This window comes from Pleuronectes platessa, chromosome 3, assembly GCF_947347685.1.
Source record: "Pleuronectes platessa chromosome 3, fPlePla1.1, whole genome shotgun sequence".
In the NCBI taxonomy this organism is placed as follows: Eukaryota; Metazoa; Chordata; class Actinopteri; order Pleuronectiformes; family Pleuronectidae; genus Pleuronectes; species Pleuronectes platessa.
In genome coordinates, this window is record NC_070628.1 from 29,956,023 (window position 1) to 29,981,278 (window position 25,256).

Genomic DNA, 25,256 nt, shown 5'->3' on the forward strand with positions numbered 1-25,256 from the left:
TCATAAGAAAATGGAAAGAATATGGCACAACCGCAAACCTACCAAGAGGAGGCCGTCCACCCAAACTGAGGAGTCGGACAAGGAGAAAATTAATCAGAGAAGCAACCAGGAGGCCCATGGTTACTCTGGAGGAGTTGCAGAGATCCACAGCTGAGGTGGGAGAATCTGTCCACAGGACAACTATTAGTTGTCTACTCCACAAATCTGGCCTTTATGGAAGAGTGGCAAGAAGAAAGCCATTGTTGAAAGGGATCCATAAAAAAATCCCGTTTGGAGTTTGCCAGAAGCCATGTGGGAGACACAGCAAACATGTGGAAGAAGGTGCTCTGGTCAGATGAGACCAAAATTGAACTTTTTGGCCTCAATGCAAAACGCTATGTGTGGCGAAAACCCAACACTGCCCATCACCCTGAGCACACCATCCCAACAGTGAAACATGGTGGTGGTAGCATCATGCTGTGGGGATGCTTCTCTTCAGCAGGTACAGGGAAACTGGTCAGAATAGAGGGAAAGATGGATGGAGCCAAATACAGGGAAATCCTTGAAGAAAATCTGATGCAGTCTGCAAAAGACTTGAGACTGGGGCAGAGGTTCATCTTCCAGCAGGACAATGACCCTAAACATACAGCCAGAGCTACAAAGGAATGGTTTGGATTAAAGAATGTTAATGTCTTAAAATGGCCCAGTCAAAGCCCAGACCTCAATCCAATAGAGAATCTATGGCAAGACTTGAAGATTGCGGTTCACAGACGGTCTCCATCCAATCTGACTGAGCTTCATCTTTTTTGCCAAGAAGAATGGACAAACCTTTCCATCTCTAGATGTGCAAAGCTGGTAGAGACATACCCCAAAAGACTTGCAGCTGTAATTGCAGCAAAAGGGGGTTCTACCAAGTATTGACACAGGGGGGTGAATACTTATGCACCCAACAGATGTCAACTTTTTTGTTCTCATTATTGTTTGTGTCACAATAAAATTTATTTTGCACCTCCAAAGTACTATGCATGTTTTGTTGATCAAACGGGAAAAAGTTTATTTAAGTCTATCTGAATTCCAGTTAGTAACAGTACATAATGGGAAAAAGTCCAAGGGGGGTGAATACTTATGCAAGGCACTGTATACAGCAGTTCTTGGCTGACCAAGATATGTAAGAGTAACTCAGGTAGCGATGGCATATAATAGCAGTATTGCAGACCAGAGTCCTGTTCCTAGATATATTTCTGAGATCCAGCTGAACTTCAACCCAGCTTTTCCTCAAGATCTGAGCGTTTGCACATGAAAGGGGTGTGTTAACTGCGCATGACCAATCACAGACATGGACAAGTGTATCGAACTAGTGCCACATATTTCACAATGAGGAGAAATCTTTTTTATTAGAAAATATGAGGAGAACAAACACATTATTCAGACTAAAGAAACACACTTAAAGCTGCTTAATGCAGGACGAACAGCTGGTAAAATATCTCTGATTGTGTGAATGTGTATGTTACAGAGCCCCCCGGTGACATTTGGTAAAAATATATATCAATCAATCAATCAAATTTTATTTATATAGCCCAAATCACAAATCACAATTTGTCTCATAGGGCTTTAACATGGTGAGATATCCTATGTCCTAACCCTCAGCAAGAGTAAGGAAAAACTACAAAAAAAAACACAACATTTGAGGTCGGGAAATTCGGTCTGGCATCGCTCCGTTGGGGAGAAACTATGCCCGAACAGAAGCTGTTCGGACCAATCAAATTGTCAGGGCGGGCTTTATACGATGATGGACAGATGATCAACAGTAACATAATCAACCACGTCACCAAAGAGCGCTTGGGCCCCCGGTCTCTTTTCGCTGATGCCTCAGATGAACATGCTTCTTAAGCCTGGTCTCCTTCGCCGTCTGTCCATTTTTTAAACACGGGAATGTCGCGGTCCGACCATGTTATTATGTTTTTACAGGACCAACAAATGTTATACGATTTGTTTGATGTGTTGTGGAGTTGTAATCCCAAACGGAGAACTTGTTTCGTACGTGCATTCACCTTTACGCCGGGTTCACAACGGATGCTGAAGCGACGCCAAAGCAACGCGTAAGCACAGCACTAAGCCTTAAATAACAGCTGGCTCCCATCTACTCCAATGTTAAACCTTTGTGCGGGTCACTAGGCGCTAAGGCTGCCTAGCGCCGTGAAGCGATCGTTTCGGCGTCGAGTTTTTTTTTTTAGCTTGACACGAGCGTATCGCGCCTGGAAACACACTGAAAAATTATTTTTAACGATATTGATGACTATTTTATATGATATAAATGATCAAATATGCATCCCATACTTTGAATTCGCCTTCTGTTCTGAGTTTTAATTTTATCAATTTTACCAGTGACATTATTAAATGTCCCCCTCTGCCCATCCACTACAGCCACACATGCAGTCATAGAGATAAAAAGAGAAAGAGAGTAAGCCAAATGTTGGGACGCTGTTGCTTAATGTTGGAGCAACAAGTAAGTATATGCTTTCATACTACTGGATCAACGGGTGATATTATTAGCGCTGCCCGGCGCTTCAGCGTCCGGTGTGAACAGCCATGCGCCGGCGCGCTAGGGATTGGCGCGGCGCTTAGGCGTCGTCTCCGCATCCGGTGTGAACCCGGCGTTACTGTTTCTCTCAAAAATGCTGATCGTGTTGGTAAGTTCTCCGTGTATCCTTAAATTATTTTTACAACACCGGCAAAAATCGTTTATGCGTCGCTTAACATACGTCACATACTACGTTGCTCTGATTGGTTGTAGGTCTATCCAATTGAGCGAAGAGGTATTTTTTTCCTAGTTCGGTTGAAACACGCCCCATAATCACAGCCCAATGGAGCGCTATCAGAGTCATATTCTGACTAGAATTATGAGTATGGCAACGTCAGGCTAGGTTTGTATGGTAGTACGAAGAAAGCCATGTGGCCCACTCAGTAGATCAGACATCAATACCACTATGCCTTTGTAAACTAAACACCTCCTATTTTAGAACATAAGACAAGTTAAGTTCTGCCGCACTAATTAATGCATAGCGCCAGTTGATGTTATCAACCTTCTAGGCCTATAGCAGCATTCCTTAGAGCAGGTCTAAGACTGGACCAGCTCTAACTATAAGCTTTATCAAAAAGGAAGGTTTTAAGCCTACTCTTAAACGTACAGATTGTGTCTGCCTCCCGAACTGAAAGTGGTAGATTACTCCACAGGAGAGGGGCTTGATGTCTGAAAGCTCTGGCTCCTACTCTACTTTTAGAGACTTTAGGGACGACAAGTAAGCCTGAATTCTGGGAGCGGAGTGTTCTAGTGGGTTGATAGGGTACTAACAGCTCTTTAAGGTAAAATGGCGCCATATTATTCAGTGGCTTGAAGGTGAGGAGGAGAATTTTAAATTCTATTCTAGATTTAACCGGAAGCCAGTGCAGCGATGCTAATACTGGAGAAATGTGCTCTCTTTTCTTTGTTCTCGTCAGGAAACGTGCTGCGGAATTTTGGACAAGCTGTAGAGTCTTTAACGACTTACTGCTGGAGCCTGATAGTAAAGCATTACAATGGTCCAGTCTCGATGTAAAAAAGCCATGGACTAGTTTTTCTGCATCTTTTTACGAAAGAACATGTCTAATTTTTTAGATATTACGCAAGTGGAAAAGGCTTTCCTAGAAATTTGTTTTAGGTGTGAATTAAAGGACAAATCAGGATCAAAGATCACTCCCAAGTTCCTGACTGTTTCATTGAAAGCAAGGGCAATGTCGTCTAGCGCAGCTATATCATTATTACATGTCATTTAGCTGACGCTTTTGTCCAAAGCGACTTACATTTTTAGTACACTCAACATTTATGAAGGGCCACTTAGGGGTTCAGTATCTTGCCAAGGACACTTCAACCTTCATCTTGGAGAACGCCCGCTGTACCCCCTTGGCCACACCGCCCCTAATATCATGAGATAATGTATCTCTAAGGTGTTTAGGGCCAAGTATTATAATCTCTGTTTTATCTGAGTTTAATAAGAGAAAATTGCGGGTCATCCAGGTTTTTATGTCCTTGAGAAATGCTCGAAGTTTAGTTAATTGATTACATTGTTCAGGTTTTAATGACAAGTATAACTAGGTGTCATCCGCTTAGCAGTGGAAATTTACCCAGTGTGTCCTGATAATGTTTCCTAGTGGAAGCATATATAATGAGAATAAAATTGAGCCGAGCACAGAGCCCTGTGGAACACCATGGTTAACTTTGGTGCGCACAGATGACTCATCATTAATTTGCACAAATTTGGAGCGATCAGAAAAATAAGATTTAAACCAGTTAAGGGCAGTTCCATTAATGTTAATTAACTGTTTAAGTCTTTGTAATAAAATGTGATGGTCAATTGTGTCGAATGCTGCACTGAGATCTAACAGAGCAAGGACAGACACAAGTCCCTGATCTGAGGCTATAAGAAGGTCATTAGTGACTTTTGCCAAGGCTGTCTCTGTGCTGTGATTGGCTCTGAACCCGGACTGAAAGTCTTCATATAAATTATTTTCCTGGAGAAACTCACACAGTTGATTGGCTACAACTTTTTCTAAGATTTTAGACATGAAGGGGAGATTAGATATTGTTCTGTAATTGGCTAAAACCTCTGGGTCTAGGGTGTTTTTTTTGAGAAGGGGTTTGATTACAGCTATTTTAAAAGACTGTGGTACATATCCTGATGATAATGACAGATTGATTGTATTAAGTAACAAACTATCAATTAGGGGCAGAATTTCTTTAAGTAATTTTGTCGTAGTTTTCTTCTATTAGTTTTGAATAGTAGGCAGCTCTTGCTTTGTGGAGAGCCTTTTTATATTCTTTAACACTATTTTTCCAGTCTATGAGATTTTCAACACGGTTGCTGGAGCGCCACTTCCTTTCTAGTTTTCTTGATAATTAGTTTTTATCATGTGACCACGATACGATTACTAGTTCAGCATAGGTTACCATGGTAAATCACTATGGTAACCTATGAACGAGTGAATGAGCCCTGACTTTACCCTGAAGTTACCCCTATAAGTGCAAATCCAGCTTAGTACAGGGCCCAGGGCAATTGAGAGCCATTACAGTACAGGAACTTGACAAGTATGATGTTGATCCACTGGGTAACTTTAGTTTACCTGCTACTGCTAACTATTAGTGCTTATGAACAAAAGACAAATACTTTCCACAAGCATCTATGTGTATGTGTATGTGTATCATAATGCAAGCAATATAATTACCTATCCCAGAACATTGGGAGCTGATTCATGGACAAACACACTTGAGCATAATGAGCTATAACCAAACATCCCACGTCCCAACCTACTTTCCACTTTGCATGAAAAGCTCCAGACTTTTGTCAATGGGACAGGTCACATCCACGATAGGGCTTTATGGCACAGAACAATGTTAAGATCAGATGCAAGGATAGATGCAGTTTCAACTAGGGTATTCTATAATTCATGTCTATTTTTGCTAAAACAGCCGTTCAACATTGCCTGACATGATTTCCCTGGCTGCACACCGTTGTACGGTATCATGTTGTGAAAACTACAAATTACCATAATTATGTCACAATAATGTGATATAAATGAAGAAATGCGACTCTTAGCACAATTTTTTTCAGTTAATAAATATAAACTAAGTTTGAAATGTGTTCTAGTTCAACTATTGTTTACTATTATTCTTTATTGTCAGATATCCTTAATATACATTTTCCAGAAGATACAAAAAATATAAAAAATTATAATAGAAAATGTAAAATGTATATATTGCATTGGATGTATTGAAATGTGAATGTTAGGTTTGTCAGATCCATGACTTGTTTATTTGCTTTAATGTGAGCATATTGATTCATATATGGTTTATTGAAGGAAAAATTCTGAACATTAATCAAAGTCTGTTGAAATACTGACTGAATTGACTGGTTTGTTGTTCTATTCAAGGAGTGTTTTGGAGGTCCCAACTATATATTGACCAACCACAGTTCTTAAAATTCAACATCTCCGTCCAGAAAGAGGCTCTTGTTGGGGTGTATGGACGTAAAGGCCTACCACCCTCACACACACAGGTCGGTCACACAAACACATGCATGGGCAATTACATTTTTATTCATTTGTGTATCTCGAGTAAGTTTCATGAATTTTCTACTGCCAGACTCTTCATAGTGTATTTTTTTTTTTAACCCTAACCCTGTGTTAGCGAGAATTAATCCATAATTCTCAAGTCAATGCACCCAATTTAACACTCAGATCTTATGCATTGTGGTGAAAGATATAAACAGGCAGACTATGTTGCTTTTAGATTAACAATAAATCAATGAAATTGATGTCGAAGTCTTCACAAAATGTATAGTCATCGAAATGTAATGTTTTACTGTGAGAAGCATCTGTCAATAATAATAACACCTCCAAGTAAAATGGAGACTGACATTTTTTTTTTCTTCTTCATTGCTATCATATATATATATATATATATTATAGCGGAGTCATGTGTCGTCAAAAGTATGGGAACATTATGAACCTGAAGGGAAACATGTATTGGTTTACTGGCAGATCGCAAACAACCTTAAGGTTCATACCACAGTGATGTTCTTTTGCTGTGTAATCTGCTGTGCACAAGCTACTTTTAATAACTGTTGCTTCCCCAGCTCAAGAAGGAGAACCATGTTTGATCTAGTTTTGTTAGATCATCCATTTATCCATTATCTATACCACTTACTCCAGCTGACAATGGCTGAGAGGCGGGGTTGCACCGCGGACAGATTGTCCAGGGTATTGCAGGACCACTTTACAGAGAAACACAACCATTCACACTCACATTCACAACAGCCGACCCTCCCAACCTCTGTTAATTTAGATGAAATACAAAAGTTTGGGTTATTATTGATCTAATTAATTGGTGGTCTTTATTTAAGTGGTTTTATGCAGATTACACCCAGCTTTACCTATTTCTGAAATCTTTTTAACACTCATTCAGTATTAATCCCTCTGCATTGAGGCAATAAAATCCTTAATGATTCTTTTGAATGCAGTCTTTTGTTGTTGTTGTGGGGGGTAAATGGTGATGAAGACAGATGCCTGCTGTCATTAAATGTATTTTGAGATCAAAACATCAGCCACCCCAGGTTTGAAGGTAGTTGGTCTGATATGTGTTAAAGGGGACATATTATGAAAATTCCACTTTTGTAGTGCTTCTACACGTTAATTTGGGTATCTGGCATGTCTACCGTCCCAAAAACTCTGGAAAGAAACAACTCCCGCGATTTGTTGTGGTTCCTCTATGTCAGAAACTATACGCTAGAGTGTGTCGAATGGGATTACGACCGAAATAAACGTCATAGTCACACCATGCCCATGTAGGGAGTCTCGCTACATGGCCTTGGACGAGCGAGCCAACGCTAGCCGGGCTCCCCCCGGCTAGGAGAGCCCGGCTCCCCCCGGCTAGCGTTAGCTCGCTGCTGCTACCCGTCAGGGACCCCTGGGACACCTCTAAACGTTGACTTAACAGAGTGGAAGGATGCTGCTGCTGCGCCAGCTCATGCTCCCACTGCTCCCACTGCGGGGCTGCGCTGGGGAGCTGGGGCTCTTGCATCCAGGCTTCGGCCCACCTGACTCTGGTTCAAAACGAAATGGTTGCAAGATTGTATCTTCGTCTCCAGTAGCCATATTTCTACAGAGGTAATGAATAGCAAAAATTCGGAGCGCTTGTGTCTCGTGAAGAGAGGGGGGGGGGGGGCGGGGCGGGGCCCTCAAAACAGGTCAATCTGTGTAGGGCTGTTTTAGACAGGGTAAAAAGGGTGCTGTTTTAAATGATACTTGTGGATTTTGACCAAAATATGTTACAGACATTTCATTAAGACCCCAAGGAACCATATCAACTGTGGTAAAATGGGCATAATATGTCCCCTTTAAGTGTTGATGCATTTATTGTGAGTGGCATTGGAGAGGCACTTGGGAAGTCCAGGTCATTTAAAAAAAAAAGGAAATAGCAACTCCACTGTGTGTGAGCCAAAATTACCATTTGGGAATTGTGAATGTCTAAAATGTGATTCTGCCACTATTGACTTCCCAGTAGAATCAATAAATGGTGATGACAAGGAGGGGTGCTATCATCATGAGGACTCGTTAAATTTGTCTCGAAATGTAATCGGGTCCTTCTTCAGACCCATTCTCAGTGGAGGGCGTAATCAAGACAGCTGCAATATACCCAATATTGTGGTCAATTCACATTAAGAGTTGGATTCATTCCATTTTCTATTTAAGATCAGTTGAATTTTGGGGGGAAATGTGTGGGAGATAGCTCTGTCACCCTGACATTCTTTGCAGTTTGCCCGCTGGAAGTCCTCCTCAAGGTTGCCTTTTATGCTAAATGAAAGTAAAACTAATCTTCTAAAAATGTTTGCATATTTTTGTATTTTTGTCTTCCAGTATGACTTTGTAGAGCTACTGGATGGTAGTCGTCTCATTTCCAAAGACAAACGAGCGCTCAGTGACATGGATGCTGGAAATTCATATCTAGCTCGTGCGCATGAGGAGGAGTCTGGCACCCGAAACATACGGTCCGTGAACGTACACGAGGCTGGTTTCATCCAGTATCTGGACATAGGAATCTGGCATCTGGCCTATTACAATGATGGACGCAATACAGAACAAATCATTTACAATACCATCGTCATAGGTGAGACAGCCATGTATTCTATAAAACTGTATGTCTTGTAATTGCTGCTGAGTTACTGTTAATGTATGTACAGTAGGTGCACCTCTACAGTAAACAAATCCATACAACATGGTCTAATAAATGTGGTCACTACCAGTTAAACTGTATGAAGGAAGAAGCCTGTCCTTGAGGTTATTTGTATGTGTGAGTATAGGTGTGTGTTGCTCGAGCTGGCTGTGCAACTGAGTCTCAGTGGAGCTGAGACTGTAACCTACTGGAGTGTAGTTTGAAGGCTAACTATGGTGGTTAATTGTCATCATGTTTAGTAAGGATGTAGGTTGCAGGTAGCCGGTTCAAAACATGGTCTAAAGTTGAAGTGAGCAATTCTTCCAGTTCAGGGAACCACATTAGTAGCCAGGGTTTAGACAGGAGCAGATTCTGAGAAAGAGCTGAACTATTTCCTTTCCTTATTGGACTACAGGAATATATAAAGTCCTTGGATGCAGTCAGAAATTCCATTTAATTATTCCTTGGAAATCTGAAAGACTGCTGAGTCCATAATTTTTGCCAATTTGTGCCGTAAGGGCTCACGTTTTCAGGATGCCAGGGCAAAAAGATGCAGAAATTATATTTTAATGAAAATACACTGGCATTCCAGAATCCAGTGTATTTTCATGTACATGAGAAAAGTCCATGGAGTTCAAAAGTCTTTTGAAAGGGTCGATCATCTAGAAATCCCATCCCAACTTACTGTGTAAGTTGGGATGCATAGTATAGTATTTAGGGTATGTCTATTCCCTATCTATATTGTATTGAGGCTCATGTCTTTTTAATTATTTGCGACATGGTAATGTGATATGCCTAATAATGTAAAACTTTGGGTGACTTAATCTTTATTTAGTATTGCATTTCTCTCTCTCTCTCCTTTACTAACTCTAAATCAGAGTCAATTATGGAGTGTCCGCAGAATTGTCATGGAAACGGAGATTGTCTCTCAGGAACATGTCACTGTTTCCCAGGATTTCTTGGGCCAGACTGCTCCAGAGGTAAACACACGTTCACAGGCAGACACACACACAAACACTCCCACCTACAGATAGGGTGTGATTGTTGGGAGGTTGTTATCCCAGTAGTGTGTGTGACTCTCTCACTCTGAATGTCTGAAAGCCGTGCTGTGTTACTTTTCTGTTCCTCTTCACCTCCACTGCCTCAGTTTGGTCAGCCATTTTGCCTCAACGACTGGTTTGATACTAGGACAAACAATATCCAAAACACTCATAACAGTTTTGTGGCTTGATCAGAATTAGTTCATCTCTTGGTTTTCCTACAGATTCTGTACTACTGCAATATTGAAAAGCTCAAATACATCACACTGAAAGGACAGGAAACTGGCTTTATAGTACCTGAGTAATTAAAAGACAGTATGAAGGACTTCTAAAAAGGCCATAGGGCAATTCAAATTGTTGTTACCATGATAAATGACTATATGCAGGGCATGATGTAATAATTAGTCATTCGTGCACATAGACAGTCATTTCTTAAAATAAAATTAACCCAAAATTTGATTTCAAAACAATCTTATGTTTTTAGGACAGATTTAATGCATGGTGCAGACGGTGAAGACGAACAGTGCCGAAAGGGCACTGTGGGGTTCAGGTTTCAGTCCATAAAGCCAATATGTCCACAATAACTGATCCATTTCTCTGCATGTGTCCAGCTGCCTGTCCAGTGCTGTGCAGTGGTAATGGCCAGTACTCCCGTGGACGCTGCCAATGCTACAGTGGATGGAAAGGTACTGAGTGTGATGTGCCAGCCAACCAATGCATTGACATCCACTGTGGAGGGCATGGCATCTGTATTGTGGGTGCCTGCATCTGCAATACTGGATATAAAGGTGACAACTGTGAGGAAGGTAAGAACAATTTCTTCAAAGAAATGACAAAAAAGCTTATTTTAGTGAGGTTCTATGTTTCTGGCAGTAGTTAGCTTTCATGCTCTCACTATTTGACTCTCTTTTGCATAATGTCACAAGTATATATAGCTCTGTGGATACCTTTGAACATATTTAAACGGGAACATAAATAATTGAATCAGCTCACACTAAACATTTGTCCAATTTGTTATAATTGAATAATAATTTATCAATCATTTCACTTGCAAATTTTACATCTTTTAACCTTTAGTGTTTATTTAGGGAGCCTGACAGGGCATTTAATAAATTCCTTCTACCTTTTAAAGCACTTTCTAAATAAAAATGGAGTTCATGTTTGACAGATTTTTTGTAGTTGATAAAAAAGCAGCCATGTGCAGTTATATAGAAAGTTGTGGATGTGATACATTGAAATGCATCAAGATGCATCGATGAGGCTCGTGAGGCTATTGAAGATGCACACCTCTAGCCCAAAGTTGTCAGACCCGTCCATATAGATATATATGCATATAGATATATCTATATAGATATATATATACATACATACACACACTAATTCAGATATATTTATCAGGGGACAATAACCACATTAGTTTAATTAGTTCAATCCTTGGTCACGCTAATCCCTTTTTAGTAAGCGAAAGATTAAGAGAGAATTTGCACTGAGCTAAATAGGTCTAGGTCATGTTGTGGGAAACTCTGGAATGTGGGATCTGTTTACATCAGGGTGGGGGAACCTTTTCTCTCAAGGACTATTTTAATTTGTATAACATTCTTTGTGGACCCTACGAAATTATTGAATACACTAACCTTGCAATGGCTGGAACTGTTTCTCTTTGGCGTGGCTTCTTATGACAGGGGGAAGTGATAATGACTCTTAGCAACACAACTTAAAACAAAATCAAACTAAGCCTCAACATCCATAGTAACATGCAATTGCCTGTGGTGTCCTTCAGTTTTTTTCTATTACCTTGTGCCATAGCAGTAATTAAATATAATTCAATTAAATGCTACTTTATTTAATTAGCAACATGTATGATGTCAAGACACATTGCATAGTAAGGTCCAGACATTATAATTATAGATAAAGCCAACAGTTCCCATAATGAGCAAGCTCTTGGCGAATGTGGTGAAAAACAACTTTTGTGAAAGGAAGAAACCTCTTGAGAGGGGAAAAATGGGTGCGAGTGGAGAGAAGAGCAGAAAAAAAAGACCAAGGACATTTGTGTAATTTTTGTATTTAAGCACCGTTAAATTGGTTGTTAAAATGAAAATAATAATAGCGATACTCAAAGATGATTTATTAATAATCGCAGTACCCATGTATAGTAGCAGTAATGATAATGATTGCAAACTATGGCAGAGAGAAAACACAAAGTGAGTGACATGTAATAATGTGATAAAAATACTTGGGGGGCCAGAGATAGAGAGACAGAGAGAGAAGTGCTAGAAGTTCCCCTAGCAGTCTTCGCCTATAGCAGCATAACAAAGGAATGATTCAGAGCTTTATCAAAAAGGTTTGTGGCCTAACCTTAAAGATATTGTATATTGTCTGCCTCCTGTTAACAGACCTCTTTGGTTTGGTCCTTAGCCTTTTTCTTTACAACCTGTCCTGTTGAACTGCATGTATCAGCTGCAATGATGCCACTGTTAGCTTCAACCCTGGTTTAAAGGGGGGTCGTGAAAGAGGGGTCAACTGACACAAGTTGAATCCTTCAGATAGACCCCTAATGTGGGTCTAACAGGAAGCTGAAGCATTACCCTCCTCTCTATCTTGGAGATATGCTAATTTTTTTTGCAAAAGTTATATATACTTTTTGGAGATATTAATGGCTGTGATTTGTATGTCTTACTGCTGGCACCAGACTACATATATATTAGGGCTGTCAAAATTAACGCATTAACGCGGGATGATTTATTTGTGGAATTAACTAGTTAATTATTCTAAATAACATCATAGTGGCTCAGAGGCCTAGCAAAGAGACTTAATTATGGTGTTGTACTTTTTAGTTTTAATGATTTCTCAATCTGAATAACTGTCATTTGGGTTAGTGTTAGGATTATCAATAAAAAAAAAAAAAAAGTTAAATGTAGATATCCGCCTTCTGTCATTTATCTTTCTGTTCCCAGAACAATATACAGAGAAAATGGGGATTTTTCGGGCATTTACAAATGGTGGATAATCTGATTAAAAAAAAAATCGTTTCACAGCCCTAATATATATATGTTAGCATGTGTTATAGCTACAACATATAAAGCTATTTTATCTATTAACTATGTCTCTTCCTTTTCTGTCTCCAGTGGACTGCATAGACCCAAGCTGTTCAGCCCATGGGGTGTGTATTCATGGTGAGTGTCACTGTCAGCCAGGCTGGGGTGGAGCCAGCTGTGAGATTGCCAAAGCCATGTGCCCGGACCAGTGTTCAGGTCATGGAACCCACAACGAAGAGACCAGCATTTGTACCTGTGATCAGAACTGGACTGGACCCGACTGCTCTTTAGGTGCGTGTCATGTTTAATATCATGTGGTGTAACAAACATGTTAATATTAACATTTTCTTTCCATTTGATTCCTTTTTCATTTCTTACAGAATTGATAAAAACAATAAACAAGCATCATGGCACTGTGCTTTAGAACTTATTCAGTGCTTTACAGTCATTAAACAAGGACTAAGAAGAACAGAATTTGCATTAAACTGATAAACATAACATATGCAAATTAAGAATGTTACAGTGCTCGTACGGTCATGGAAAACCTGGAAAAGTCATGGAATTTCAATATGTGTTTTCCAGGCCTGGAAAAGTCATGGAAAAAAATAATCTCCTAAAGGTTTTGGAAAAGTCATGGAAATTTGTTATATTCATATTTTCATGTCGTTCATTTTAGGGATGGGCATAATTAATCGACGGTCGAATAATACCGTTAAGAATTTCGTCGATGACATAATTTTTTATTATCCGAGTTGCCCTGAACGCAGCACAGCGAAGATATTAGCAGCTGGAAGAAGCAGCCCGAAGCTAGCCTCCGCTGCTCGCTCGGCTTCATGTCCACACACGGACCGTCAGTCCACAGGGAAGTGAGTGAGGGCGTGACAACAACCGGACCGAGAGGTCGAGAACTGTCAAATCCAGCTAGCTCTCAGCAGCTAGCTGCTCTCTCATCAGGGCTTAAGAGTACAGCAGCGCATATTTTCAAGTGTAACCATTGAAGTGATCCCGTTTAACTGCCACTGTAATAAAGATCTCAATGAGGAAACACGCTGTGTTTTTTCTATTTAATATAGCCTATAAATAGTGAATTTTAATATAAAAATATTTAATCGAATGCCCATCCCTAGTTCATTTACGCTGAGTTTTAAATAATTCATATGCTTTTAAAGAAATACGCTCAAAATATAAGCAGGCATACCTGGGTTTGTGTCATTTAAGGTATACTGTATGCCTTGGAATTCTAATTGTTAGTTTGAATACTACATTTTGTCACTTTTTCGCATATACACCAAGATTTCACAAAATGTTCGGTCATGGAAATTTGGTTTAAAGTTATTGACAAGTCATGGAAAAGTCATGGAAATCCATTGGTCGAAATGTGTATGAACCCTGGTGTTAGAATTTTGAACTCCTAAGAACACACATAGAACACACAAATTAAGCAAACTGACCCTAACCTATAGAAGATGGGATTTACTGCTTGTTAAACAACTAGTTAAAACACAAAGTGAATAAGAAAGTCCATTATAACATCTATCTATGAGTGTGTTTAAAGGGACTGTTGGGCCTTAGCAGAGGTATAGACTCTAATTAAAGAAATTAATGTAGGCTTTTATAGAAGGTGAATTATTAATTCAGAGGAATTACAATATCAGTGTCTCCACCTTGTGTTGGCTGTATTCTCATTACAGAAGGCAGTGAAGTAGTGCAGGAAGTGTAAATATAGTAAATGTAACTTCAGTTGAAATTGAGATTTTATTTAATTACATCAATAGAGCTATAGGCTTCTAAGGGTGTGCGGTGTGTGTGACAACCGATTACACTATGACCTGTTAATCAATGCTTTGACGATTACTTGGATAAGGAGCTTTTTTCCTATCTTTATTCAAGGGCATGGCCTTTCACCTTGCTTTCTCTATGACTTTGTGGAATAACAGGACAGGGGAAGTCCATATAATAAAGCCTTGGAGGGCGGGAGTGGATGAACCTGGTTAAAGAGTAACAGCCCGCTTGGGACGCTCTGAAGTAAAGCGAACGCGCCCCCAACGAGGAAGGGATCATATCATTCATTTCATTGTTTGACCAGTGGTCAACTCCTCATCTGGCATTCTATCGGTTGGGGAATTTTGCGAAGGATGTCCCACCCAAAAATTCCAAGGGCCGAGGAGAAATCTGTGAGCGGACGATGAATGCAAGCACACAGTTTGAGCAGAAGCGAAGCAGAATTTAAGTGCATAAAATGGCCTCTGTTATTATATTCACATTCATCCAACCGAAGCTTGTGTGGTTCTGAAGCTATGCTACAGTATTTCCATCATGAGTCAACCAAATGTAAGCATAAGATTATGACATTTGAACAAATGACAAATGTATTTTTTTCTGGTACTGAAGAGAGGGAGGGACATAAAGAGAAAGAAAGAGAGAGAGCTCTAAAGTGACATAAATGATGTAGAAAAAGAAAGTGAGATGGAACATCACTGGAGGAGGAATGCACATACAGTAACAGATGGCTTGACATAAAAACAATGACGAGGAAAGGTGTGTGTGTGTGTGTGTGTGTGTGTGTGTGTGTGTGTGTGTGTGTGTGTGTGTGTGTGTGTGTGTGTGTGTGTGTGTGTGTGTGTGTGTGTGTGTGTGTGTGTGTGTGTGTGTGTGTGTGTGTGTGTGTTCTATTTGTATTACCTTGAGCTGTTAGTATGCTTTCTCTTTTTCTTGCCTCCCTCACTCATGCACATATTTTGAATTAAGGGATTCAGTGTAGACAAAAGGAGGCATACAGGCAGAGTTCCCGTCAGATAGCTACACATACACAGTTATATACACATTATCAGGACACTATGGTTAGGAGTAGAATCAGAGCTTTCTCCTGGTTTGCTTCTACTCAGCTCCTCAGTTCAGTGCAAATGAAACGTTATGTGAAAGTGATGTATATGGCATTATGTGGATTCAGGTGCTCCCATTGAGATTATCAGTGAAGTGATATGCCAAGATAATGTTACATTCTGGTGTGAGACGGTGAGCGGTCTCTAGTGCCATTATTTCCAATTCAATCACCGACATGCTATGAGGTTTGATCATATGAGTTGATGTTTCTGATGGATATTTTTCAGCTTGTTTCCATTGCTTGGCTTGTGATCATGGCAACTGCAGGTTTTCATGATATCTGGACTCTCTGAATTATACACATCTTCTTCAGCAGCAACAAATGATTTACTTACAGCAGTGTTGAGTCATCATCCCTTTTAATGTGTTATTATCTATTAGTGGCAGCGAAATGTCTATCCCAAATGCATATGTGTAATACTACTAACCATATCCTTAATTTCAGACGGCTGTATGGATTATGATGGGATAGATGCAAACATGGACTGTATGGATGTAGGATTGGATGCTTGGTTGCTTGTAGCAGCTGAGTTGTGCCCTGCTGCCATCAATTCAAAATACAGAACAGCATGTTTGTAGCATTGCAAATACAGCAGCACTCGCTGTCTGAGAGTGGTAGTAGGTTTACAAACATGAGCAAAGGTAGAGCTATAGTGTGAGTGAGACCCATTCACCAGAGAGTTTTCTGATGTCAAGGACAATGGCCTGCAGGTCACATAGTATTGTCTAGGATAAGTTGCACAAGTAGAGCTACCTGTGTTGGAGGCAGAGCTTTTTTACAAACAATCCTCTCAGTCTCAGAAGGGAGATAAAAAAGGTGCTGGATGCTGCAGTCTTCCTTTCACAGTCAGACTAATTTGTATTCTGCTTGACATTAGCTCCTCGGTTTGGTTTTTAAAGCCTAAACACGCCCAAACAGTTTGTTTCACCCTCTGTACAATTTTCTGCCCTGTTTGCTACAGCAAGAGAAGGAAGCTTTTTCTATACTGCTATACTATTAATATTCCTCTTCTTATTATATACTTGTTTACACATACATTTTTTAGTGAGAATTTCCCAAAAATAATCTGTGCAGTAGATTTTAATGTACACTTTATGTGATCATGATGTATATTTCACACCTTGCAAATGTATAATATTGTTTATGCTGTAAATAACATTTACTCAAGGAATGTATTGATCATCCACAAATCCGTTAATTATTTGAATGCATGATTTTCTTTCTTTCTCCAACAGAGGTGTGTGAAGTGAACTGCGGCAGCCATGGAGTCTGTTTTGGTGGTGTGTGTCGGTGTGAGGAGGGCTGGACAGGGACTGTTTGTGACCAGAAGGCCTGCCACCCATTGTGCAGCAAGAACGGAGTGTGTAAGGAGGGGAAGTGTGAGTGTGACCAGGGATGGACAGGGGAGCACTGTAATATTGGTGAGTCGATCATATAAGCACACATGCTCTAAAATACACACACACACACACACACACACACACACGCACACACACTCACACACACACTCTACAGGATAAAATGCAAGAACTGAAAGTAAGAGTGGTACTAAGAAGTATCGCAGTAGGCATAATTATACGAATGGAACTCATCATTTTTAAGCAAAGATTGTGCAAAAAATAATGTTTTCTGGAAGGTCATGTACACTCCTGATTAAAATCTTAAGACCAGTTAAAAAATTTAATGAATTTGCATTTTGCACTGTTGAATCTTAGGAAGGTTCTAAGTAGTTTCAAAATGCAAAATGAAGAAATGGGAACAAGAGCCCAAAAGTTGTGAGCAGGCAATTTATTGAAAACAACAATTTAATTGAAGTAGGCTGTTCATCAGCTGATCAAAAGTTTAAGACCACAGCTCAAAAAAAACAAAAAAACTCCTAAAACAGAAATTAGAGTGTCAAAAACTGACTAGGTAATGAGTAGCTCCACCATTATTGTTGATCACTTCAAAAATTCGTTTTAGCATGCTTGATGCAAGTGTTTCCAAAAGGCTAGTGCGAATGTTGCGCCAAGTGGTGAAGATGGCTTCACGAAGGGAATCCACTGTCTGAAACTGAAGTCCATTTTTGTAAACTTCCCCTGCCATCCATCCCCAAATGTTCTCAATTGGATTAAGATCAGGGGAACACGCAGGATGGTCCAAAAGAGTGATGTTATTCTCCTGGAAAAAAGTCTTGGTCAGACGGGCATTGTGAATTGAAGCGTTGTCCTGCTGAAAAACCCAGTCGTTACCACACAGACGAGGGCCCTCAGTCATGAGGGATGCCCGCTGCAACATCTCCACATATCCAGCTGCTGTTTGACGCCCCTGCACAACCTGGAGCTCCATTGTTCCATTGAAGGAAAAAGCACCCCAGATCATGATGGCGCCCCCTCCACTGTGCCGCGTAGAAAACATCTCAGGTGGCATCTCCTTGTCATGCCAGTAACGTTGGAAGCCATCAGGACCATCAAGGTTACATTTTTTCTCGTCAGAGAATAAAACTTTCTTCCACCTTTGAATGTCCCATGTTTGGTGCTCCCTTGCAAAGTCTAAACGGGCAATTTTGTGGCGTTGAAGGAGACGTGGCCTTTGAAGACGTTTCTTGTTTTTGAAGCCCTTCCTTCGCAGATGCCGTCTGATGGTTATTGGGCTGCAGTCAGCACCAGTAATGGCCTTAATTTGGGACGAGGATCGTCCCGTGTCTTGACAGACAGCCATTCGGATCCTCCGGCTCAGCGCCGGTGAGATTTTTTTGGGTCTACCACGTGATTTTTTTGTTCCATAACCCTGAGGATCTTTTAAGAAATGCAAAATGACTGTCTTACTGCGTCCAACCTCAGCAGCGATGGCACGTTGTGAGAGGCCTTGTTTATGCAGTTCAACAATCCTACCACGTTCAAAGACGGTGAGCTTTTTTGCCTTTGCCATCAAGAGATCTTCACAGTGTGATTACTTGACAGGAAATGACATGGAATCCAAATTTTTGCACAGATTTTGGCTTTTAAAGGCTGTGGTCTTAAACTTTTGATCAGCTGATGAACAGCCTATTTGAGTTAAATTGTTGTTTTCAATAAATTGCCTGCTCACAACTTTTGGTCTCTTGTTCCCATTTCTTCTTTTTGCATTTTGAAGCTCTACTTAGAACCTTCCTAAGATCCAACAGTGCAAAATGCAAATTCATGCAATTTTTTAACTGGTCTTAAGATTTTGATCAGGAGTGTATACAATGTGTTCTTTGCAAAAACAGAGAAAAACAAAAGTTTTACCTTTGAATTGCCGGGCTGCACTGAGAAGGTTACACTCTCATGTAGCAGAATGTATGGTAGATATATTATTTATTGTTTCATCATAGTTGCTGCAGGACAGGATTAGATTGAATGTTGCTTGTAATTATATGGATGTTCAGGTTTGTGCAAGTTATTGTTGCCATTCAACAAAACTGGAGCTACAATAGTACCTCTAGGTTGCCAATGCCGCAATAGCCTTTAGAATCATGATCACTGTCTCAGTGGGAAAAGCTGCCAATAACTTCTTTTATAACCCGATATTAGGCAAATAAGTTATCTACACTGCTAAAAGTCCCATCTCATCACCTCGTTCCCTGCTATAACCACCCATATAATTGAATTTATCCACTGGAATTGAAAAAATAATTTACATTAAAAAAATTCAGTCCAGGATAAACATTGCAAGAATAGTAGTCATCTGTTTCATTAGACCAAAGTCAAAAGTCAATGTTTGACTTTCTTAGATAATTTCTGTTATTTCAGGTACTTCTCATCACACTGATGTATGTTCAAGTGTTCCCTTTTGTTATACCTTTGGATTTAATAGTGATTTGATAGAGGTTGAAATGTCATGATTGAAAGTTAAGACTGTGAAATTCCAGAAGCTTTCATTTGATCATTTGCGTTCATAGCCCCTGCAGAGAAATTGTGGAGGATCTTAGGAGTTCAATGCATAACCACTGATAAAATGAGTAGAGTGACCTTTATGGCAGCCTCAGCTAACCAAATTGACTGCTCTATTAACAGCTAGTCATTGGTTTTAGATGCTGTCACTAAGAGTCACACACACTGAGACACATGGAGGAGGACGCAGACCATAACAACGGTGATATGAGATGAAGTCCATCAAGAGCTCATTGCTTATTTGTTCACACAGATTATACAGCTAAGGAGAGGATTCCTGCTGCTGTCCCCCTGTCTCTAACCATCACGTTTACACCTTGCCTTAGACTCTCGGGGCAGAATCGTTTCCACTTCAGAAACTGGACATTGCCCAACTTACATTATGTACTTAGATTTTTCTGAAAAGCCAGAGCAAATCATTGTTTAACTAGTAAATAATGGAATATAAACTATAAGTCAGTCTCACCCTGGACCCTGAACTTTTCTGTTTCTGTCTATCTTTCTTTCCTTTCTCGGTTTCACTGAACCTTCTTTCATTTGTATTTGTTGCTGCTTTCATGAATCACTTCTGTGATCAGCTGCTGCTGTGATCCTTGATGCTGATATTTTTTCGGGTAGTTCCTCTGCCTATTTTACTGGTCTAAAGTGTCTGTCAATCCCTGTCTTTCTTTTTCCTTCCATCCTAAAGCTCACAATCCGGACATTAGAGTCAAAGGTACAGTACTCTTCTCCTCTCCTTGTCATGAGCTTTTTTCTCTTCCTTCCTTCATTCTTTGCTATTTTCTTCATACTCTGGTATTTATCAGTTTTTTCAGACAGTTTTCTTTAAAATTTTGGAAATCTGCAGTACATTGTGTGTTTGGCTCTCATCCCCACATCATTTGCAATTCTGAGGACTTGCTCTTAAACATTAATGAATAAAATGTAGTCCCTATTAGAATAAACAATGGTTTTATTTTTACTTGTATTTAGGTAGCAGTTTTGGACTTTTAAAATACAATGTAAATTAAGTTTATATTGAACTTTCTCTGTGTATATATTGTTCAAGTAGCTTTACTCTTTTTAGTTTAAGAATCCTGTGTCTCTCTCCCAACAAAAATTCCAAATGATATTGTTGAAAAAGTTGAGCATTAAGCAGTATTAGCAGCATTAGCTTTCTGGATCTTTTATTATTTTATCGTGAATTGGTGGACATTTATGTCAACTTATATTAAATATTTATGTACAATACAAGTCCCCTTCACTGCATACTATAATATATGTTGATCAAAAAGGAAAATAAGCTAAAATACTATTCCACTCCTCCAAAGACACATGAATTGTTGTTCGATTCATTCCAATGTTGATACCGTATGTCGAACTCTCAGTGGCTTCGGGCAGTGCAATGGTCAAGGCATGTTTTTAACTCTCAGAAAACAAGCTCAGTACAAGCACAGACAAATATAATACTGAAAGTTAGTTGTATGATTAAGAAATCCTGGCTTGGCTTTAAGCTTAGTGTCCTTGTGAGCTGTCCCCTCTGCTGTCCCTGTTGTGTCTTTATGCACAATTGTAATACCTACATGTGTGAATGGGTTGAAGAAGTCTCATTCAAACAAACAGCTTTTGTACTAAATATGTAAGACATAACTTATTTCAGACATGGCATTTCTGTAATTGCTAGTTTGTTTGCACGATTGCATTTTTTATTTAAATGAACTTAAGCTTCTGACTGCCAACGTGGGATATTCTGTGTAAAGACTTTCTGTATAATTTCTTAGAGGCAATTCAATGACCAAAACCAACAAGTTTAAGTATATTACGTCTATCAGAAATCTTCTGGAAGTAGCCTGTAAAATATTGATTTTAATCATAGAATGCAAACTTTAGCCAAGTTTAATTTAAATTAAATAAAATTTGATGTCTATAGCACCAAATCCTAACATACAAAAAAGGCACTTACTATAGTCAGGTCAAGACCTCACAAAATTATTTTGGTAAATTGGTGAAAATATCAAAACAAAATAAAACCTGCAATGTTAAAAAAAAGTGAAAAGAATATTCCCTGATCCAAATAAGTAACAACATATAATGGGTTGTTCCGAGAACCATACTTCATCATCCCACCAAGTTTTGTGGTAATCCATAATCCCGTTGCTTACTGACAAAAACTAACAAACAAATCGAGATGAAAACATAACTTAATTACCTTGTCATCTAAATGGTGTGCGCGTGCGTGCGTGCGTGCGTGTGTGTGTGTGTGTGTGTGTTATGTTTGTGTGTGAAATTTCTGTTTGAATGATGCAATATCACAAGTTGTTTAAGAATCGTTCTATGGATGATTTATAATAATTTTATTAGATATTTTACCTTTATTAGATTTTTCATCTTCCTTTTTGTCCTTATTCCATCTTGAGTGATTACAATATGAATGAAGACCGAAGACAGGTTCTACTGCCGTGTCTCTCTCATCTTTATTGCACCCCCAAGATCAAACTCGTCCTTCCTGTCCTCTTCCTTTGGCTGCCATTTCTATCTGTCCATCACAGAGAGTATATTTGGCGGTGCTGCTTTTGTTTCAATTTACTTTTTTTCCCTAATTTTCCTCCCTCTCTCCCTCGTGCCCTCTCCTATACTCAGGATACAAAGGTAATTCATGCCAAAAACTTAATAAAGGCCTTACTGTCCCAAAATACAACCACTTTACGCTCTGCTTTGTTATCTTGAATTTTCTTTGATTCAGTTTTTTTTTCTAAGTAATCTTATTTTTTGATTTTCCAGATTTGTCCTCTTTTTGTCCTTTGTTCTTTCAGTCTTTAGTACCACTCAATGTGTCTGTTTGTCTTATCGCGATGTACTTGTGCGGTTACTTCTGTAGTCTCAATCTTTTATTTGTCCTGTTTGTTTTTTTCTGATCACATCATTATTGTACCACACACAAAATAAAAAAGAAAGAGATGATGATGCACGCACGTACATAAACACAAAAACATACCCAAGGTGTGTGACTCATGTTTTGTCTTGCATCCACAAGCCTGTTATGTATATGTCTTAATTCAGCCAACTGCTCTCTGTCTTTCTGTCTTCCATCTCGCTATCTTCATATCCCTGTCTATTTGTTTCTCTTGCTCACCCTCTGTCCCTATATCTTTACCTCCATCCCTCATTATCTCTCTCTTGCGGGGCTATGCTTGGTTCTCTCTGTACTCTCTGTTTATAAATCTATCAATCTAGTTGCCAGCCTCAATGTCTTTTCTGTGATGGAGGAATGTCAACACAGGCATAAAGTAAAGCCTTCAGAGGCATGCAGTCCAAAACTTTGTCCTCCCTATACTTTGTGCGCTGTGTATCTGTCTACCTGTTGTGTTTTCACATGGATTTCAAATTTTTTCAAGAGAAACTTTTATCTTTCTCAGCTGGCTGGCTGTATAATGTCCTAAATATCTGATAAGACTTACCTTGGACTGATAAACTTGAAAAACAATGTTAAACAATGCTGAAATTGTTTTGCCACTAAACTTTAAAATAGTTTTGTTTATATGTCCTGATTTCCCTCCTCATATTATGTAAAAATAACATATATTTCTTACCAAAAACACACATCGGCAAATTTAGGCTTTAGGAAATCTGAATGAATCATGTGAAACTACAACATCAGTGCATTTCACCGAAGGCTGTCTGTCTGCCAGTCTGTGTCCCTCACATGTAGTTTAATGGATTGATCATTTTTATATGTCTACCTATCTGTCTTTCAGTCAGGTCTTCTGTTGGAGAAAGGTCATCACAGAGGCCATATGCCTTTATACACATCAGGAGTAAACAAATATGGGTTTTTGAAGTCTGGTATTTTTGAATGAAGCTGCTGACAGCTTTTGTGCTAATGTGCAATTTGGTTAAACCTGAAAACTAAATAAGCATTGAGTTCATCCTGAAAAGTCTGTGGTGAAAAATTGCCTCTGAAACAGCATTTAGACATTACAGGACATTAAAATTCTCCCCAGTAAACCCCCGGATGTTTATAGAATTATAGAATGTTACTGAGCTGTCATTGGAATGATGTAAGTTGTGCTGTTTGGCTGGAATCGACTTGCATAATTCCTATAGCTTGTATGCATTTATGTTGCTACCACCAGACAGGTGCAGGTGTTGGTTAGAAATGATGGTGATAATTATAACAAAACTGTCATACTGAAGAGTTCAGCTTGCTCATAGCGTGGTCTAATTTAAGTTTGAGATTGATACAAAAATAAATACCCTTTACGTATTTTTAAGCCTTAAAGGTTAGGCAATCTTTGTTCAGCTGTTTCTCAACTCAGGGGCTTGTTAGACAGAAAGGAAAGTGAATTTCAATCTTGCATCATTTTTGCAAATTGTCTGCATATGCCATGTTTATTACCCACCAAATAGCGAATTTATTACCTCTACAGATATAATTTGTTATCTAGGAACAGAAAATATTTAGAGACAAATACCCATTCAGACCCACAGTCTAGAGTCTCCAATTAACCTCATCCCAATCTGCACTGACTGCAGGTGAAGGCTTGAGAACCTGGAGAAAACCAATATAGTGGACAGTCAGAACATGCAAGCAAGCAAACTCCACCAAACCCATGTTGCTGTGAGGCGACAGTGCATACCGCTGCACCACCATGTCCCCCCCAATTTAGACCAAACATGACAAATTACAACTTGATCTTGATCTAATGATAAGGAATTATTTATTGATTTATTTTTAGACAATACTGTACGTATGAAATGTTTTATTTTGACCCATGTGTGAACTGAAAAATCAGTTCAGCCACAGATGGATTTTTTTCAGCAGTGGACATTTATTTTGCCATCATGGTCTCATTGCTGTTTCAGAGGTGTTTTCATGCTGAGAGGGAAACACTGAATATTTTGGCAGGAAGATGATCTTTTGTAAACAAATCTATTGATTTCAGAGCTCCAGTACTTCATCCACCTTTAAAAAATGTAATTTTTTTTAAACCTATTTCACCTCCTGGCTGCCTGTGACCCCATTCCCCTCACTCACATTGGTCCCTTTTCAAATGGAGGTCTGTTCCCTGTGTGCAGAGGGTTGCCCAGGACTCTGCAACAACAACGGACGATGCACTCTGGAGGCCAGTGGCTGGCACTGCATCTGCCAATCAGGATGGCGGGGAGACGGGTGTCATGTAGCCATGGAAACACTCTGTACTGATGGCAAGGACAATGAAGGAGGTATTTATATACATATTTGTACATACAATGTAAGTGTGAAGATAGATCCATCCATGTGTGAGTCATTAAGTCTTAAAATGTGTTTACCTTGTTTCGGTCTGGAGTAATTTAAAGCTGCAGATATGCATAAAGCGGAGGAAATAAAACGACCCTAACAGCATCCAGTCAGCTGATCCCCCATCCTCACTTGACACAGAGTAATGCAAAAAAATATATATAGTTAAATATATTGTGCCGGAGAAGAAGTCAACTTACACTGTTGATACGTGAGTCAAATCTGTTGTATCAGGACAGCTGTGAACACTTGTAAAACCATCAAGTGGAGGATTTTTGGGTTTGAACAGAATAGTCACATTTCACAAGAAACATGTTTTTGTGTGTGTACCCAAAAGTTTTGAGTTGTGATTCACATATATGGAAGAAACTGTATTATTTTTTACTGTGAACTGTTGATTACAGTTTCCCAGACTTATATCTAGA

At 39.4% G+C, this 25,256-nt stretch overlaps 1 protein-coding gene across 1 annotated transcript in view; it reads left to right on the top strand.

Annotated features, from left to right (window-relative positions):
• Window positions 1-25,256, top strand: part of tenm3 (teneurin transmembrane protein 3) — a 145,565-nt gene that overhangs the window by 68,246 nt on the left and 52,063 nt on the right. The window contains exons 8-14 of the mRNA XM_053417750.1: window positions 5,944-6,068; window positions 8,428-8,677; window positions 9,601-9,702; window positions 10,374-10,568; window positions 12,888-13,088; window positions 16,917-17,102; window positions 24,630-24,776. Coding sequence (XP_053273725.1) covers window positions 5,944-6,068; window positions 8,428-8,677; window positions 9,601-9,702; window positions 10,374-10,568; window positions 12,888-13,088; window positions 16,917-17,102; window positions 24,630-24,776 — 1,206 coding nt within the window. The remainder of the gene's footprint in view (window positions 1-5,943; window positions 6,069-8,427; window positions 8,678-9,600; window positions 9,703-10,373; window positions 10,569-12,887; window positions 13,089-16,916; window positions 17,103-24,629; window positions 24,777-25,256) is intronic.